General features: G+C 45.8%; 2 protein-coding genes across 2 annotated transcripts; both read right to left on the reverse strand.

Annotated features, from left to right (window-relative positions):
* Nucleotides 1–2,081: 2,081 nt before the first annotated feature.
* On the reverse strand, nt 2,082–6,744 carry LOC138637162 (GON-4-like protein). The gene is made up of 11 exons (XM_069725668.1): nt 6,606–6,744; nt 6,182–6,332; nt 5,876–6,023; nt 5,641–5,757; nt 4,442–5,158; nt 4,125–4,241; nt 3,788–3,970; nt 3,564–3,707; nt 3,242–3,447; nt 2,734–2,836; nt 2,082–2,638 (listed from the first exon to the last, which is right to left on the reverse strand). Exons 3-11 carry the CDS (start codon nt 5,996–5,998, stop codon nt 2,525–2,527), a joined length of 1,824 nt encoding a protein of 607 aa, XP_069581769.1. The 5' UTR covers nt 5,999–6,023; nt 6,182–6,332; nt 6,606–6,744; the 3' UTR covers nt 2,082–2,524.
* A 33-nt stretch (nt 6,745–6,777) lies between these two features.
* Nucleotides 6,778–16,500, reverse strand: LOC138637166 (GON-4-like protein). The gene is made up of 16 exons (XM_069725673.1): nt 16,158–16,500; nt 14,075–14,170; nt 11,032–11,246; nt 10,746–10,820; nt 10,621–10,671; nt 9,993–10,046; nt 9,512–9,607; nt 9,341–9,433; nt 8,654–8,815; nt 8,221–8,431; nt 7,877–7,978; nt 7,756–7,796; nt 7,498–7,601; nt 7,216–7,423; nt 6,913–7,026; nt 6,778–6,870 (listed from the first exon to the last, which is right to left on the reverse strand). The coding sequence occupies exons 2-16, from the start codon at nt 14,163–14,165 to the stop codon at nt 6,778–6,780; spliced, it is 1,710 nt and encodes a 569-aa protein (XP_069581774.1). The 5' UTR covers nt 14,166–14,170; nt 16,158–16,500.
* Between the last annotated feature and the right edge of the window lie 1,393 nt (nt 16,501–17,893).

Consider the following 17,893-nt stretch of genomic DNA (forward strand, 5'->3'; position numbering starts at 1 on the left):
GGTGGGCCGGGATAGAACGGTTTCCGGTGATAACCTTCACAATAAAACACTCCGCGGTAAAACCTCACGAGCATTTTCAGGTTCTGAAAGATTAAAGTACCATTTCGTTAAATTAAAATAGGTTCTATTTGGTCACGGAGTCTTTCTTCATACCAAACCATGCTGATTTAATCCAAAAGTGAAATTTTGCGCTTTAACTTTGAAGGCTAAATGATTGTATTTCCGGTGAGCACCTGTGTAATTTGACTATCGTCTCTCGCTCAGCTGTCAGATGAAAGGCGGGACGAAAAGACAAAAATACCGGAAAGCTGCTCTCTGATTGGTCCAATAGCGAGACCAAGTGACGTATTGGTATCCTGTCATTGGCCGAGAAGTCTGTCAATGAAAACACAACGCGCACCGCTTCCATTTCAATTAGGATAATCAATAATTGACGAGTAAACACTTTATTTGATCAGAAATGTAGTCTACGAAATAAAAACATTCAAAAATACGACAGATTTTATTTGATTTCACTCGTGGCTCAAACATTTTAATTCCCAGCTCCTCCTGTTCAGTAACAGACCTGTGGTGGAACTTTGATCTCTTTATAGCTCCGCCCCCTCTGTTGTAGTCCAGCTGATAATATCCTATTTGTTATTTACCTAATTTATCGCTCTTGTGTTCTTTATCTGTATATTCATAAATCCACAAAGGCACTAAAGGCAAATGTGTCAAGTTACATCTGAATGTCCAGTTTCCATCATCCATCATCATCATCATCATCATCCATCATCATCCATCATATGTCATCATCATCCATCATCATCATCCATCATCATCATCCATCATCATCCATCATATGTCATCATCATCCATCATCATCCATCATCATCATCCATCATCATCCATCATATGTCATCATCATCCATCATCATCATCCATCATATGTCATCATCATCCATCATCATCATCCATCAATCATCCATCCATCAATCAATCATCCATCCACCATCCATCATATGTCATCATCATCCATCATCATCATCCATCAATCATCCATCCATCAATCAATCATCCATCCACCATCCATCCATCATCCATCCATCCATCCATCATCCATCCATCCATCATCCACCATCCATCCATCCATCCATCCATCATCCATCCACCATCCACCATCCACCATCCATCCATCATCCATCCATCCATCATCCACCATCCATCCATCCACCTTCCATCCAACCATCCATCATCCACCAGCCATCCATCATCCACCAGCCATCCATCATTCATCCATCCTCCATCCATCCACCCTCCACATCTGGAGGTGCTGACTCGCCGCTTCACACTTGGCTGCAAACCGCCCCAGTGCATGCTGGGAGTCCGAAGAGGCCGACAGCTCTGCTCCTCTTTTCACCCGAGTGTCTGAGACATCCGGCCGCAGATCAGATGATACGACTATAAAGTGGATCATTGATCTGTGGTCTGAGGTGTTCTGGTACCAGGTACACTGATGAACCAGCTGATGCTCCAACATGTTCGTTGGGTCCAAACCGTGACCGGCACAGAAGTCCGACAACCAAACACAACTCGGGTTCAGATCAGCAGCTTGTTCCTCCCAATCACTTCCTGCCAGCTTTCTCAGTCGTTGCCCACATGACCGTTGACGTCTCCAGGAGAACTATGGAGTTGGGAGGCGGTGCCCTTTCCAGACTCCTCCCACCGACTCCTCCCACCGACTCCTCCCACCGACTCCAAGAAGGCCGGATACTCCGAACTGCTGTTTGATGACTAAACACAAACAACAATCAGTCTTCCTCCCTGCAGCCTGGAGGCGGAGCCTATCGTTCTCCGGGAGAACTCCCAACACAGCGGCGCCCAGCCGGGAAACTCCAGAAAATGAAGTCCAGCTGTTCTCCAGGAGCATGGTTCCAGAACCGGTGCTGCGTGGAGGTGAGCCCAACTATATCTAGCTGGTACCGTTCCACCTCCTGCTCTTTCCCCGCTAGGAGGAGACGTTCCACGTCCCTACAGCTGATCTATGCCGTTAAACTAAAACAAAAACAAACGTCGTCTGTAAACAACAGAAATGAAAACGGTTGAAAAGTGTAAAAACGTTTTATTGAAGTCTGTTTCCACCGTATTCAATATGAATAAACAAACATTTTATAAACAAACATTTATAAACAAACGTCAACACATGCTTCAACAGCAGAACCAAAGCGACGCGGCGCTCCAGCCCAGATGCATCATGGGAAAACCAGCAGGAGGATCATTGAGCTGCTTCACTGGTTTGGGAGGATCTTATTACATCATGTGCGACATCACTAAGGCTCCGCCCCCTCAGTGAGGTCAGAGATGATAAATTAAAATAAATAAGTAGTATTTAGATCCAGAACCTCTGAGGAACTGTTCTACTAACATTGTTCTAGAACCCCTTGGGTTCCTTCAGGGGGGTTCTGGAGTCCAGTGAGGTCCAGAACCAGGACGGATGTTCCTGTGAGCGCGCCCTGCTGGACTTCATCGTCTGTACCGGAAGTGTTCAATCCGGAGCCGCTTCCTGTCTACTGATTGGCTGCTCCGGCCAGGAACAGGAAGTGGACTTCTGGGAGGCGGAGTGGAACAGCTTCATGAGGTTCTGGAACCGGAGTCGGACCTGCAGGAAACACCGGCTCTATCTTTTAGTTCCATTGTTAATATTTAAAAAAGGAAGGAGGACTTCCTGGATACTGAGGCTCCGCCCCCTCTCACCTGTTGGACAGTCTTGTTTCTGAGCTGGTTGGACACCTGTCGGAATGTGTTCTGATTGGCTCCTCCCTGCTGACAGGCCATCAGGATAGAACGGTCCGCCTCCCTGAAACAGGAAGTCACACGGGAAGTTTCAAAATAAGGTTCCAAATGTTTCTAGAAGGTTTCATATCATTGGTGTGTGTGTGTGTGTGTGTGTGTGTGTAGAATGTGTGTGTATATATAGTGTGTGTGTGTGTGTGTGTGTGTAGTTTATCTATAGTGTATGTTTGTGTAGTGTGTGTATAGTGTGTGTGTGTGTGTAGGTGTGTCTATAGTGTGTGTGTGTATATATAGTGTGTGTGTGTAGTGTGTGTGTGTGTGTGTGTAGTGTGTGTGTGTGTGTGTGTGTGTGTGTGTGTGTGTGTGTGTGTGTGTGTGTGTGTGTCTGTGTGTGTGTGTAGTGTGTGTGTGTGTGTGTGTGTGTGTAGTGTGTGTGTGTGTGTGTAGTGTGTGTGTGTGCGTCTCTAACCGGGTCCACATGCTGATTTTCTCTCCACTGGACATCATTGAGACTTTATCATCTTCTTCTTCTTCTTCTTGGTCACTTCCTGTATCAGGGTGGACTCTCTTCCTGTTGCAGTGAGGAGTACTGGTTGCCAGGGGTGACGGGTGGAGCAGCAGGAGGTGTCGGACCTCCTGCTGCAGGTCTGGATGGTTCCTGAGCAGAGATGAGACCTGAAGGAAACAACAACAGGAGTCAGAGCTGCACCGATTGGTCGGCAGATCGATGATGTCATCTGTTTCAACGGTCAACCTGCTGAATGCAAAAGGGATCAAAGGTCATCCTCTACCTCATCCAGGTCAGCAGATGAGGGGGCGGAGCTTCCCTGCAGTACAGACACCACCTGCTGGTAGAGGGAGGAGCCTTCTCCCAGGCTCCGCCCCAGTCGCCGTAGAAACCGCCGGCTACGTTCAAACAGCTGCTGCTCCGCCAGCTGACGGAGAACAAGAAGGGTTAGCGCCACACCTGAGTGACATTATCAGGTGCCTGTGATGTCAGAGTGATGTCACCCACCAGCCCGCAGCGCCGCGCCTGCTTCTGGTTCAGGAAGGCGGCGAAGTCTCGGATCAGCTGAGGCCACGGACGCAACACGGAGCGTAGACGCTCCAACAGAACCTCCGGAACCGAGCCGGAACCATCCAACACCTGCAGCAGCTGGTCCAGGAGGCCCGGACACACCTGGACCGCCTCACACACCTGGACAACAAACAGGAAGTACATGAGGGACCTCCTCACATACACCTGCACAACAAACAGGAAGACGCATCGTGCAACGTCATACGGGGGGAGGGGCTTAAACGATGGAGTAACTTTGCCCACGTCAAAATAAGAGCTGGAGTAAAATGCTCACTCTGTGGAGGTAATCCTGAGCAAACAGCATGTCCTCCGACTCCCTCTGATCCTCTTCATCATCATCATCACCTTCGTCATCACCACCTTCATCTTCATCACCCCCTGTCTGCTGCTCCTTCAAAACACACACATCTTTATTCTACAACCACAATAAACCAGATGATTATTAATGTGATTATTAAACTGATTAATCAATCAATCAGTCACTGATTGACTGAAGGTCCAGAACTTTGATAAGACCAACAGAACCATGACGTTATTCTAGAAACATCTGCTTACATCATGTCAGTGATGTCATTGATTATGATGTCTGACCTGCAGCCGGAGGACAAACGCTCTGGATCCTGAAGACGTCCCTCCTTCTTCATTTTCTGATGCTCTCAATGGAGTCACTTCCTGTCCCCTCTCTAGCTCCGCCTCCTCCAGGCTGTCATCGTGGGCAACACTTCCTGTGGTGCTGGGAGAAGATTCAGACAGAGCAAGGAGGACGTCGCCCTCCTCCTCCTCCTCATCACTGGTCCTGATGACATCATCTCCCATCACCTGAGAGGAGGCAGAGCCTTGACGAGGAGGTGTAGCAGTGGTGTCATCATCACTGCTGGTGGCTCCTCCTCCGTACAGGATGTGTTTCCCTGCAGTAGGAGACGAAGACAACCTCCTCCTCCTCAGCCCAGCCAACATCTCACAGTGGCATCTGATTTGCTCACTGGTTGCCGTGGAGACAGTGAAGGAGGCGGTGTCGGTTCTGGTCAGGAGGAGTCGAGGAGGACTGACAGCTCCAGGACCAGGAGACGCGGAAGAGGCGGACTCGGGCAGAGGAGTGGGGAGGGGCTTGAGGACGAAGCCGATGCGTCTGAAGTCCAGGTGGTCGGGGAGGCGGGGGGGGTACCTGGTCCCGGGGGGGAAGCTGTAGGTGCTGAAGGCGGAGCGCAGGACAGCTCCACCCCATCGACAGGGGGGCGGGGCCTCAGGGGCAGAGCCAGGCAGGCTGTTGTAGTGTTTGACGGTCAGGTAGATGATGGGAAGACTCCGCTGTGTGTGTGTGTGTGTGTGTGTGTGTGTGTGTGTGTGTGTGTGTGTGTGTGTGTGTGTGTGTGTGTGGGGGGGGGGAGACCAAATAAAACCAAATATATAGATCAATAAATCTAAATAAATAAATAAATCTAAGAAGATGGTTGAAGGAAACATGCTGATTTCTGGCTCAATGTTCACTTTAAAGTTCATTTCTTCATTAAATGTCAGTATTCAGACGGAGTTGTGAGTATTTACTGCTATTTTATTGCTTTTCTATTATTCTATTATTATCTTATTTCTTCTGTATGCTGCTGTAGCGAAAAAAATTCCCCTCAGGGATTAATAAAGTAACTACCTAACCTAACCTTTCCTGTAGTTGTCAGTATTTCCTGTAGTTGTGAGTGCAGTATTTCCTGGAACATCTCCGGTGTTTAAAGGACCAATCACAGCTTGCTGTGATCCTAACGTTAATACTACTATTAATAAGCTGAGTCTCCTACCAACAGCCACAGAGGCATGAGGCTCTCCTCCCTCTCCACTGGGGGGCGCTGCTCCGCCGGGTCAACACGGCGGCAGGCGACCGGCATCGACCGGAGCAGCCGCTGGTACCTGAAGGTCTGCAGGGATACACACAGTCAGCCAGCAGCGTGTGTGTGTGTGTGTGTGTGTGTGTGTGTGTGTGTGTGTGTGTGTGTGTGTGTGTGTGTGTGTGTGTGTGTGTGTGTGAGGGGGTACCTTCACAACGTTGTCAGGGAAACCAGGTCTGCAGCACTGCAGGATTCTCCGTCGGACCTGAACCAGAGTCTTCCTCAGCAGGAACTGAGACACCAGCTTTGGTGGGTCACATGACCCCTCCATGTTCCTGAGACCGAGCACCAGCAGGCTGACACACACACACACACACACACACACACACACACACACACACACACACACACACACACACACACACACACACACACACACACACACACACACACAGGTCAGTGGTCAGACTGTGTGACAGGCGGACTGCTCCTTTAACGGTGTGTTTATGTGTACCAGTCCTCGGCTGCAGTGAAGGCGGCCGTCCTGCGGGGACAGTAGAGAGCCGGGTCCAGACTGCAGCAGGGCAGCAGCTCCGGGTGGAGGAAGACCGGCCGCGTGGAGAAGATCCAGGAGAGCTCCGCCGGCAAGACGGGGAAACTACGCACTGACCACAGAGACCCGGTCACCATGGAACCAGGTCACCATGGAAAGCGGGTCACCACGAACCCGGTCACCATGGAGACCTGGTCACCACGGACAAGGGTCACCACAGAGACCGGGTCACCATGGAGACCGGGTCACCATGGAGAGCAGGTTACCACGAACCCGGTCCCCACGGAGACCTGGCCACCACGGACACGGGTCACCACGGAGACCGGGTCACCATGGAACCAGGTCACCAGAAACCTGGACCAGGACCACCACCTGGACCTGGTACCTACTGTATCCGCGGGCGTCAGGCGGGTGGAGCTGTGGCCGGTAGCTGATGGGAGTCTGCCGCAGCTCCTCCAGCAGCTGCAGCGCCCCTTGCAGGTTGGAGGCTCTGAAGGCGCTGCAGAATCCAGGATGACCGTCGGACCGGATCAGCTCGGCCCGCTGAGCTAACACGTTCAGCTCAAACTACGCCCCCGGTCGCCGTGGCAACACAGGAAGTTACAGGTGAAAGCAAAGCAAAGCAACGCAAAGAAGGAGTGAGACCGAAGCTGCGTTGACACGTCGATCAACATGAGATTTACTGAACTTACCAGGAAGTGACGGCAGGTCTCCGCTTCACTCTGAAGGCCCGCCGGACACGTCAGCACCTGCACCTGGAGCAGCAGCTGCACATGCTGGGAGACACACCTGAGGTCACCTGACCGCTGCACAACAACAGCTGAGTCAGCAAGTCACCTCTCTGTGTCCAGGTGTGTGTGTGTCCAGATGTTTGTGTGTGTGTGTGTCCAGATGTGTGTGTGTGTGTGTGTGTGTGTTTGTGTGTCCAGATGTGTGTGTGTGTGTGTGTGTCCAGGTGTGTGTGTCCAGATGTGTGTGTGTGTCCAGATGTGTACCTGCTGTAGCTGCTGCTCCAAGTGTCTCCTCTGCTGGGTGTTCACCCTCAGTGTGTGTGGTTCTGGAGTGTGTTTGTGTGTATGTGTGTAGTTCAGTGTGTGTGGTTCTGGAGTGTGTGTGTGTCGTCTCCTGATGAAGGCCAGCTGCTGCTTCACCGTACGCAGCTCTGTGATTGGTTCATCTTCTGCCTCGTCATCAGCTGGCCCCCTAAGGGGAAACACACACTCAGCAGGACACACACACGTCTGCTGTGTTGATGTGTGTGTGTGTGTGTTATATACGTGTTGGACTGCTCCTCAGGTGTGTGTTTCTGGACGATGTGTGGTTCCTCCTCTTCCTCATGACCTTCATCATCCACTTCCTGTCCTACCAGGTCCTCTTTTAACTAACACACACACACACACACACACACACACACACACACACACACACACACACACACACACACACACACACACACACACACACACACACACACACTCCGTTACCATAGAAACAAGCATCAGAACTGAACCATGTGATGAATGAAGTGTTTTTACCGTCTCAAAGAGTTCCTCCATCAACTCATTAACCTCCTTCTCTGTTGGACAGACACACACTCTTTAAACACACGTCTGTCTGTGTGTGTGTGTGTGTGTGTGTGTTTCTTTGTGTACTGACTGGTGATGCGGACAGCCTTGTCGTCACGGTAATCCTCCAGGTCGGGCTCATCAGTGTCAGCCAGGAAGTTATACTCTGGATCATCTTCATCATCGCACTCCTCTGGTACACACAAATACACACTCAGAGATACACACACACAGATACACAGAGATATACACACACACACACACACACACACAGAAATACACAAACACTGAGATACACACAAACACTCAGAGATACACAGATTCTCTCACACACACACACACACACACACACACACACACACACACACACACACACACACACACACACACACACACACACCGTCACATGACCTGGACCATGTGACCAACACTCACCCTCGTTGTCCACATCTGAGGTCATCAGGCCTCTCAGCCAATCAGTCCACTCTCTGTCCTCGTGGGTGGAGCTAGAGTCGTACATGTCAGGTGTGATGTCGGGGGCTCGTAGCTCCGCCTCCAGCCGGCCCAGTGGGATGTCCCGGAGAGGACGTTTGGACCGGGTCCGGTACGCCATCAGACCGGCCTCGTCCTCTGACTCAGACAGAGGCTGGAGGAATCAGTAATCAATCATCAATAATCAATAAGATGATCAGTGACATCTGGTTCTTGATGCTGGCTGATATCAGTGTTATGAAACAGACTAGTTTGAAACGAGGTGTTCTAACGGCACATTAACTCGCTGGAGCTGGAACCTAAAGTTCTGAACTGGTTCTGGAGGTTCTGTACGTGAACGGACCCGGTGGCCATGTTGGTTCGATGGTTCAGTCACCTGGTAGGGCTCCATACAAACAGCAAGCTCCTCCTCCACGGCGTGAAGCTTCTCCAGGAAGCTGCTGTCAGTCACTGGTTTGGTGGGCGGAGCTTTGGGAGGAGGGGGAGGTCCCATGGAGACAGGCCCCGCCCTCAAACGTCTGGCTTGCCTCCGAGAGGTCTAAAAAGGAGTCATTGATGTTGTCATGTGACCACAGATCAACCAATCAGAACTGAGGAGGCGGGGCTACAGCTACTACAGTTTATTGATCAGCTGTTATTGCTCAGGTATTGATCAGCTCTTTGGATATTGATCAGCTGTTATTGATCGGGTATTGATCAGCTGTTATTGCTTGGGTTTTGATCAGGTTTTGATCAGGTATTGATCAGCTGTTATTGATCGGGTATTGATCAGCTGTTGTTGATCAGGTATTGATCAGCTGTTATTGATCGGGTATTGATCAGCTGTTATTGCTTGGGTTTTGATCAGGTATTGATCATCTGCTATTGATCGGTATTGATCAGCTGTTATTGATCGGGTATTGATCAGCTGTTGTTGATCAGGTATTGATCAACTGTTATTGATCGGGTATTGATCAGCTGTTGTTGATCAGGTTTTGATCAGGTGTTATTGATTAGGTATTGATCAGCTGTTATTGATCGGTATTGATCAGCTGTTATTAATCGGGTATTGATTAGCTGTTACCTGCCAGGGGCTGCAGGTGTCCTCATCCCCCCGGTTGAGTCGACTTCCTCTGGGGGACGAAGCCGTGCTCTCCATGTCGCTCTCCTGGAACGTCTGCACACACCGATCAGTAATCAATAATCAATAATCAATAATCAATAACCAGTGTTCAGATGAGTCAGAGAGCCTCACATCTTCAGCTGTCTCATCGTCGTCGTCCTCATCAGGGTGGTACTCTTCATCAGAGGAGTCTTCCTCAGCCAGAGGGATGTCCATGAACTGTGGAGCCTGAATACAACACAACTTCATCCTTTCACAATAAAAGCCTCTTTAAATCACTGAATTCAGTTAACATGGATTCAATGTTTACAATCTAAACAAATTAAATTAAAATCTTTAAACTTTATTTTTTTCCATTGTCAAATGTTTGTTGAAATATTTGAGAAACGTTTTTAAAGTGTGTCCAGATGTAAAAGTGACTCACTGTCGCCTCCAGAGCGGTATTTAACAAGTCTGTTTAAACATGAATAATACAAGATTTTGACATGTTTTTATTTATGATGTTCAGAATGTTTTAAAATGTTCGAGAGAAAAAAGTTCTTCAAACAAAATCGTCTGTGGAAGATATGAGTCATGGGTCAGACAGGTGTGGTGTTTGACCTCTGACCTTTACCTTGTTAGTGTCAGTGGATTTCTTGATGGGAGAGATGTTCCAGGCTGGAATCACCTGACAGGAAACACAACGTCAGTGTTACATCTCCTGACTTCATTATGCCTCTTTTTTAGAAAAAGCTGTGTGTTTGTGTTTCAGGTCTGCCACGCCCCTTCCTGATTGCTGAAACACCCACACCTGAGAGTCCTCAATTCATCAGTGGAGCTGCATATCAACCCCAGATCCTGTGCTACTCTTTCCTCTTCTGAATTTCTCCTGGCACGTTGCTGTTGCTGCCGCTGAGAGTTGGTACTGCCGTACCTGCGGCATCGACAACAGAACTATTGTTGTTGGTGAAGCTGCTGTTGTTGGTGAAGCTGTTGTTGTTGGTGAAGCTGTTGTTGTTGGTGAAGCTACTGTTGTTGTTGGTGAAGCTGTTGTTGTTGTTGGTGAAGCTACTGTTGTTGGTGAAGCTAATGTTGTTATCTTGTTCATTTCTGTCAAACCTTTTGCCAGTTGTTTTATCACCAGTTATGTTACTTCCTGTGTACTCCTAGGCACACTAAATAGGCCTTAACAGTCAGTCTGATGACATCATCAGGCTGTGACATCACCAGTCTGATGACATCACCAATAACAGATCACTCACCACTCCTCTCTCCACGACTTCCTTGAACTTGGACCGGGTCATTTTGGGCTCCTGCAGGAACAACGACACATTAGCGAGGAGGTAATTCAGCGAGCGATCTGATTGGATGACGGGCGGACACTCACAAACGGAGGGACGGCGTCCGTCTCGTTGATGGCAGCTTTCATCATGGCCACCACGTGCTCATTGGTGATCACTTCCTGTACAGAGGAGACAACACAGCGTCTGAGTCCCCTCTCCCCCAACCTGCTTCTGGTTCTGCTCTATGACATCACAGAGCGAAACTGGAGCAAAGGTACTGTTTACAGGGACCCAGTCCAGGTCCGTGGTCCTGCTAGTCTGCAGCCAGTCAGGACCACAATCCCTGATCAATAATCCCTGATCAATAATCCCTGGAGACGGAGGACTCACGTGCAGGATGTTGCGGACGTTCACGGTTGTCAGGTTGTGTTGTTTGGACTTGGTCTCCAGGGATTGGTCCAACCGTCTGTCAATCTCTAGCTCCACTCCCCTCTCTTCCTCCTCGCTCTCTGAGGCCCCACCCCTCTCCTTCTCCTCCTCCTCAGACAGCATCGTCTTCCTCTTCCTCACTGCCTTCCTCCTCGCGGCCTCCACCTGACTGTCATCTGAGACAGAGACACGACCGTCCAATTCAATTTAACTTTATTTATAAAGCTCCAAATCACAACGCAGCTTATTTCATTAACACATTAAAGTTCTTACATCAGAACTTTACAACATTATACAGAGAAACAACAATTCAACAATTCCCACATAAGTTAGGAGGGAAAAACTCCCTTTAACAGAAAGAAACCTCTGACAGAATCAGGCTCAGAGGTGGGCGGAGCATCTGTTAACAGAACCAGGCTCAGAGGTGGGCGGAGCATCTGTTAACAGAACCAGGCTCAGAGGTGGGCGGAGCATCTGTTAACAGAACCAGGCTCAGGGGTGGGCGGAGCATCTGTTAACAGAACCAGGCTCAGAGGTGGGCGGAGCATCTGTTAACAGAACCAGGATCAGAGGTGGGCGGAGCATCTGTTAATAGAACCAGGATCAGAGGTGGGCGGAGCATCTGTTAACAGAACCAGGATCAGAGGTGGGCGGAGCATCTGTGGTGAGGAAGGAAACATGGTCGGTCATTGTTGTGCTGTGTTGTAGAGGAGGTTGGTTTGTTATCTGATTGTCGAGGGTTTCATGGTTGTAGTTGTTTTATAAATGTCGGGTTACTTGTCGGGCAGATTAACTGCTGATGTTGGTGATCATGTCTGTGGAGGAATCAGTGCAGAAAGAGAGTCTGTTAGCTGCATGGAGGAAGATCATTAGTAGATATATTAACAGCTGTGATGAGTTATTAACAGCTGTGATGAGATATTAACAGCTGTGATGAGGTTTTTTTTCCCCCCTTTATGTAACCAGGAGTCCCATTGAGATTAAAAATCTCTTTTTCAAGGGAGAGCTGGCCAAGACAGGCAGAAACATAAGAAACACAGTTACAGATAGAAGAACACAATGACACAAATTAAAAGAAACTAAAAGTTAAGATTCAGTTACCTAACCTGGTTAATTTAAAAACATTTTTGGGAACACGCCTCTATTTCTTTCATTTTAGATTTAAAATCAGTAAGTGGTATCAGTTCTTTGAGTTTTAAGTCATTCTGCAACATATTCCATAATGAGGGTGCAGAGTACACAAAAGACCTTTTTCCCATTTCTGTTCTGGCATTTGGGACAGCGAGCATAAAGAAGTCCTGAGAACACAAGGAGTATTGTCCGGCACTTTTCTGCGTGATGAAGACACAGGTAGTTTGGGAGCAGACCAAGGATTGCCTTATAAATGAAGGTGTACCAGTGACAGAGCCTACAGGTGGCCAGAGCAGGCCATCCTACCCGAGAGTAGAACTCAGTGGTGAGTCAGAGCAATGAACCGCAATGAAGCATGGTAAGCTGTGTCCACCATATGAAGACAGTTAGCAGAGGCATGCATATCTAGAAGATCACCATAGTCCAACATGGGTAAAAAAGTAGCAGCAACTAGTCGCTTTTTTTACATTAATTGAAAAACACAGCTTATTTCAAAAATAAAAACCTAGTTTTAACCTCAACTTTTTCACCAAGTACTGCACATGTGGCTGATAAGTGAGATATTTATAAGAGTCAACAACCTCTATTTCACTTCCTTCAAGAGTGACCACCGAAGGGATATTCTCCGAGAGTTTGAAAACAACATAAGTTTTGTCTTATCTGCATTTAGAACAAGTTTCAGTTGAAAAAGGCTATTTTGAACAACATTAAAAGCATTTTGCAAGAGATCCTGCACAAGAATAGACGCACAGCAATATATCACAGTGTCATGAGCATAGAAGTGAAAGTTAGCGTCCAACACATTTTGGCCCAGATTATTTATATAAACAGTAAATACAAGTGGACCTAATACAGAGCCTTGTGGCACACCTTTGCAGACGGTTGCAATATCAGAGCATAGGCCATCATATCTGATGCACTGAGACCTATTTTCAAGATAGCTCGTGAACCAAGTGACCGCTGGCTCTGAGAGCCGAGTGGAGGAGCCTGAACACACCACGTTGACCTGGGTCAGATGCTGTAGACAGATCGATAAACAGGGACGCACAATGTTGCTTCTTGTCAAGAGCGACAGAAATGTTATTTTCCACTTTCAGTGCAGCTGTAATAGTGGTGTTTTTTTCTTAAAGCCTGACTGATAGGTTGATAAAATGACATCGGTGTATAAGAACTCCTCCAGTCGTTTGCTCACAAGAGCTTCAAGAATTTGAGCAAGTACAGATGAATTAGATATTGGCCTACAGTTATTTAAAATAGCTCGGTCACCACCTTTAAACAATGGGACAACAAAGGCAGATTTACATTTCTTTGGTCTTTCTTTATTTTTCATTGTCAGATTAAAAAGATATGCACGAGGCTCTGCAACAAAATCAGCAGCCAGTTTCAAAAAATGAGGTTCTATACAGTCAGACCTGAAGGGTTCCTGTGATCTGAGCTCTCTAGAACTTTATCAACTTCATCCACAGAAAATGGGATCAAATTAAAAGGCTTCAACGCTATGAAGTGGAACATCAGTGGAGAACCCTAACCCTCCAACAACAAGACAAACAGAGAGCAGGAGATACACACACACACACACACACAACACCCACACACACACACACACACTGTCACACACACAACACAACACACACACACACACACACACACACACACACACACACACACACACACACAACACACACACACACACACACACACACACACACACACACACACACACACACACACACACACACACACACACACACACACACACACACACACACAGTCACACACACCCCCCGCCCCCCGGACAGAGTTAGAGGCGTTCCTCATGGTTGTGTGTGTGTTGTGTGTGTGTGTGTGTGTATGTTGTGTGTGTGTGTGTTACCCATGGTGATGATGAGGCTGGAGTCGGTCGTGTCTTCCTCCACCAGCAGGTAACCTTCCTCCCCCTCCGGCCTTTGTTCCAGATGAGCCATGTTTACTGTAGTTTAACATAGTTTACTGTAGTTTAATACAGTTTAACATAGTTTACTGTAGTTTAACAGTTTAATGTATATTAACATAGTTTAACGTAGTTTAATAGTTTAACATAGTTTACTGTAGATTAACATAGTTTAACGTAGTTTAATATTGTTTAACATCGTTTACTGTAGTTTAACATCGTTTACTGTAGATTAACATAGTTTACTGTAGTTTAATATAGTTTAACATAGTTTACTGTAGTTTACCATAGTTTACTGTAGATTAACAGTTTACTGTAGTTTAATATAGTTTAACATCGTTTACTGTAGTTTACCATAGTTTACTGTAGATTAACATAGTTTACTGTAGTTTAATATAGTTTAACATAGTTTACTGTAGTTTAATATAGTTTACTGTAGATTAATATAGTTTACGGTAGTTTAACATAGTTTACAGTAGTTTAATATAGTTTACTGTAGATTAATATAGTTTAACATAGTTTAATATAGTTTACAGTAGTTTACTATAGTTTACTGTAGATTAATATAGTTTACTGTAGTTTAATATTGTTTATTGTAGATTAATATAGTTTACTGTAGATTAATATAGTTTACCATAGTTTACTGTAGTTTAATATTGTTTATTGTAGATTAACAGTTTACCATAGTTTACTGTAGTTTAACATAGTTTACTGTAGTTTAATATAGTTTACTGTAAATTAATATAGTTTGACATAGTTTACCGTAGTTTAATATAGTTTAACATAGTTTACTGTAGTTTAATATAGTTTAACATAGTTTACTGTAGTTTAATATAGTTTACTGTAGATTAACATAGTTTAACGTAGTTTAATATTGTTTAACATCGTTTACTGTAGTTTACCATAGTTTACTGTAGATTAACATAGTTTACTGTAGTTTAATATAGTTTACTGTAGATTAATATAGTTTACCATAGGTTACTGTAGTTTAATAGTTTATTGTAGATTAACATAGTTTACTGTAGTTTAACATAGTTTACTGTAGTTTAATATAGTTTACAGTAGTTTAATATAGTTTACTGTAGATTAATATAGTTTAACATAGTTTACTGTAGTTTAATATTGTTTATTGTAGATTAATATAGTTTAACCGTTTACAGTAGTTTAATATAGTTTATTGTAGATTAACAGTTTACCATAGTTTACTGTAGTTTAATATAGTTTACTGTAAATTAATATAGTTTGACATAGTTTACCGTAGTTTAATATAGTTTAACAGTTTACTGTAGTTTAATATAGTTTACTGTAGTTTAACAGTTTAATAGTTTACTGTAGTTTAATATAGTTTACTGTAGTATATTGTAGTTTAATGTAGTTTAATATAGTTCATTGTAGTTTAATATGGTTTATTGTTGTTTAATGTAGTTTAATATTGTTTATTGCAGATTAACAGTTTACTGTAGTTTAACATAGTTTACTGTAGTTTAATATTGTTTATTGTAGATTAACAGTTTACTCTACTTTAACATAGTTTACTGTAGTTTAATATTGTTTATTGTAGATTAACAGTTTACTGTACTTTAATGTAGTTTACCATAGTTTAAGGTAGTTCAACATAGTTTACTGTAGTTTAATATAGTTTACTGTAGTTTACCAGTTTAATAGTTTACTGTAGTTTAATATGGTTTACTGTAGTTTAATATTGTTTATTGTAGATTAACAGTTTACTGTACTTTAATGTAGTTTACTGTAGTTTAACATAGTTTAAGGTAGTTCAACATAGTTTACTGTAGTTTAATATGGTTTACTGCAGTTTAACAGTTTAATGTAGTTTAATATGGTTTACTGTAGTTTAATATGGTTTACTGTAGTTTAATGTAGTTTATTCCTGCTGATGTTTCTATTTGTTCTGTTGGTTTCATTTCCTCTTGTCTCGGGTTCATTTGGTATTTTCCGGTTTAAATGTTTCAACAGGATCAAAACAAATTAAAGGTTATTAAAAGGGTCACTTACTGTTTCCTCGAGCTGCTCCCTGAAGCTCCTCACTGTTGCTGTTAGCATCAAAACACGTTCAAACACCGCAGACACGTTTCTGCTGCTGTCTGTTAGCCGCTGTTAGCTAACCGTTAAACGGAGCAGCTCGCTGGCGTCAGGCTGCAGCTAGCATGCTAACACTCCTCCAGCTAACGTTGGTACGACAGCCTGCTCCTTAAGACGGAGGTAGAGTTCCTGTTCCGGTCCCGGTCTTGTCCAGCAGTCGTTGCCGACCCGGTGCCGCTCGGAATACCGTAAATTAACGTTCACTCTCCGGTGCAGCTGATATATTTACCGCCACAAAGCACAGACAGCTCGGACTCTAAAAACTACACTTCCGGTGTAGCATCTGTGACGTACCAGCCGCTGCGGGCAGACGTCACGATGTCGCGGGTCCTGGAGGTTTATCTGAGTGATTGATTACATTGATTGGTGTTTATTTATTTATTGTTATTGACCAGGTGGGGTCAAAGACCAGAACCCAGCTGTTAGAGACATATTTTGTGTTGATCACAAACTATATTAGAATTTGCTTATTTACTGAGGGAATGTAAATCTTTCTTTTGACTTATGAAATAAGATGAAATGAATATGCTAAATAATTAGTATGTATTAGTTGTGATTGACCAAATGATAATCAGCTGGTTACCAGCTGATTATCAGTTGTGATAGGGGAGAAGGGTTTTTTTTTGTTGTTCTTCACCAAACATGGAGGAAACATGAGGAAGGGGCATCGGTAGTCTTTGACCTCACGTTACAACGAGAATGTGATTAATGTGAGAATAAACTAAACACCTGAATCGGCGATTGCAGCGTTATGATTTGGAGCGGTTTAACGTGAGTTAAGATGGCAGTTTAAATGAAAAGGACACGGCCACCACACCTGCAGTAGAACCAATGAGAACTGCAGACTCAGAGCAGCAGTGCATGATGGGAGATCTCCCGGCAGCACACCTGCAGGATACTCTGGGCCACCTGATCAGCTCCAAACAAGAATTGAGGTCCTCTGAACTGCACCTCATCTGAACCGCTTTCTGGACCGTTTGTCCTCAGGAGGTCAAAGGTCAAGCACTTTAATCAACACAGGTTTATTAAAACTTTTTAATCTTTACAGTCATAAAACAGCAGCTACATTCAGGCCCAGTCCACCTCTCAGGTGTGATGACATCATCGGGGGGCGGTCCTCCAGGGTGCGGGGCTTAGGGCCTTCAGGGCTGCTGCTGGTCTCCTGAGCCCTTTCATCACCTGCCGACCCAGACCTTTGTCGGGCTAAGCAGACCCGGGACCTGCTGGGACCAGCACCGGGACCAGGACCAGAAGGGGGGTCCGCTGCTGGCCTTTTCCGGTGAAACAGGGACTCCCGCCGGCTCATGCAGGGGCTCGCAGCCAACACGGCGCTGAAGCCATAGGGCGTGGTCACCTTGGCAATGTGTGGCAGCGACATGGCCGCCCGTGTCGTCAGGTCCATGTCCGCCGGCACCGACGTCTGATCTGAGGCGACGGCAGGCAGGGCAGAGTCACAGGGAGCTCCGCCCCCTCTGTCATCATGGTCAGACAGAAGTCTGGTCCGGTCCAAAGAGTTCTGGTGAGACTGAACACATGGACTGAAGGACGGGATGATGAAGGACGGGACCCAGTCTGGAGTCAGAACTAGAACCTGAAGAAACATCTGGAACACACACACACACACCCTTTTCCAATGTTACTTTGTGTGTGTGTGTTTGTTTG

This window comes from Brachyistius frenatus, unplaced genomic scaffold, assembly GCF_029030835.1.
Source record: "Brachyistius frenatus isolate BFR_SWC_R1_liver_20210118 unplaced genomic scaffold, ASM2903083v1 Contig_436, whole genome shotgun sequence".
Lineage (NCBI taxonomy): Eukaryota > Metazoa > Chordata > Actinopteri > Embiotocidae > Brachyistius > Brachyistius frenatus.

Excerpts from the sequence above, each read along its gene's own strand:
- LOC138637162 (XM_069725668.1), bottom strand. The coding sequence starts at position 5,998 with ATGGAGGGGTCATGTGACCCACCAAAGCTGGTGTCTCAGTTCCTGCTG. Across the intron at positions 5,159-5,640 it reads TCATGCCTCTGTGGCTGTTG|CGGAGTCTTCCCATCATCTA; the intron begins GTAGGAGACTCA and ends ACACACACACAG. Across the intron at positions 2,639-2,733 it reads GAAACAAGACTGTCCAACAG|GTCCGACTCCGGTTCCAGAA; the intron begins GTGAGAGGGGGC and ends TGTTTCCTGCAG.
- LOC138637166 (XM_069725673.1), bottom strand. The coding sequence starts at position 14,165 with ATGGCTCATCTGGAACAAAGGCCGGAGGGGGAGGAAGGTTACCTGCTG. Across the intron at positions 10,821-11,031 it reads ACGTCCGCAACATCCTGCAC|GAAGTGATCACCAATGAGCA; the intron begins GTGAGTCCTCCG and ends TCCTCTGTACAG. Across the intron at positions 7,797-7,876 it reads CAAGGCTGTCCGCATCACCA|AGAAGGAGGTTAATGAGTTG; the intron begins GTCAGTACACAA and ends TCTGTCCAACAG.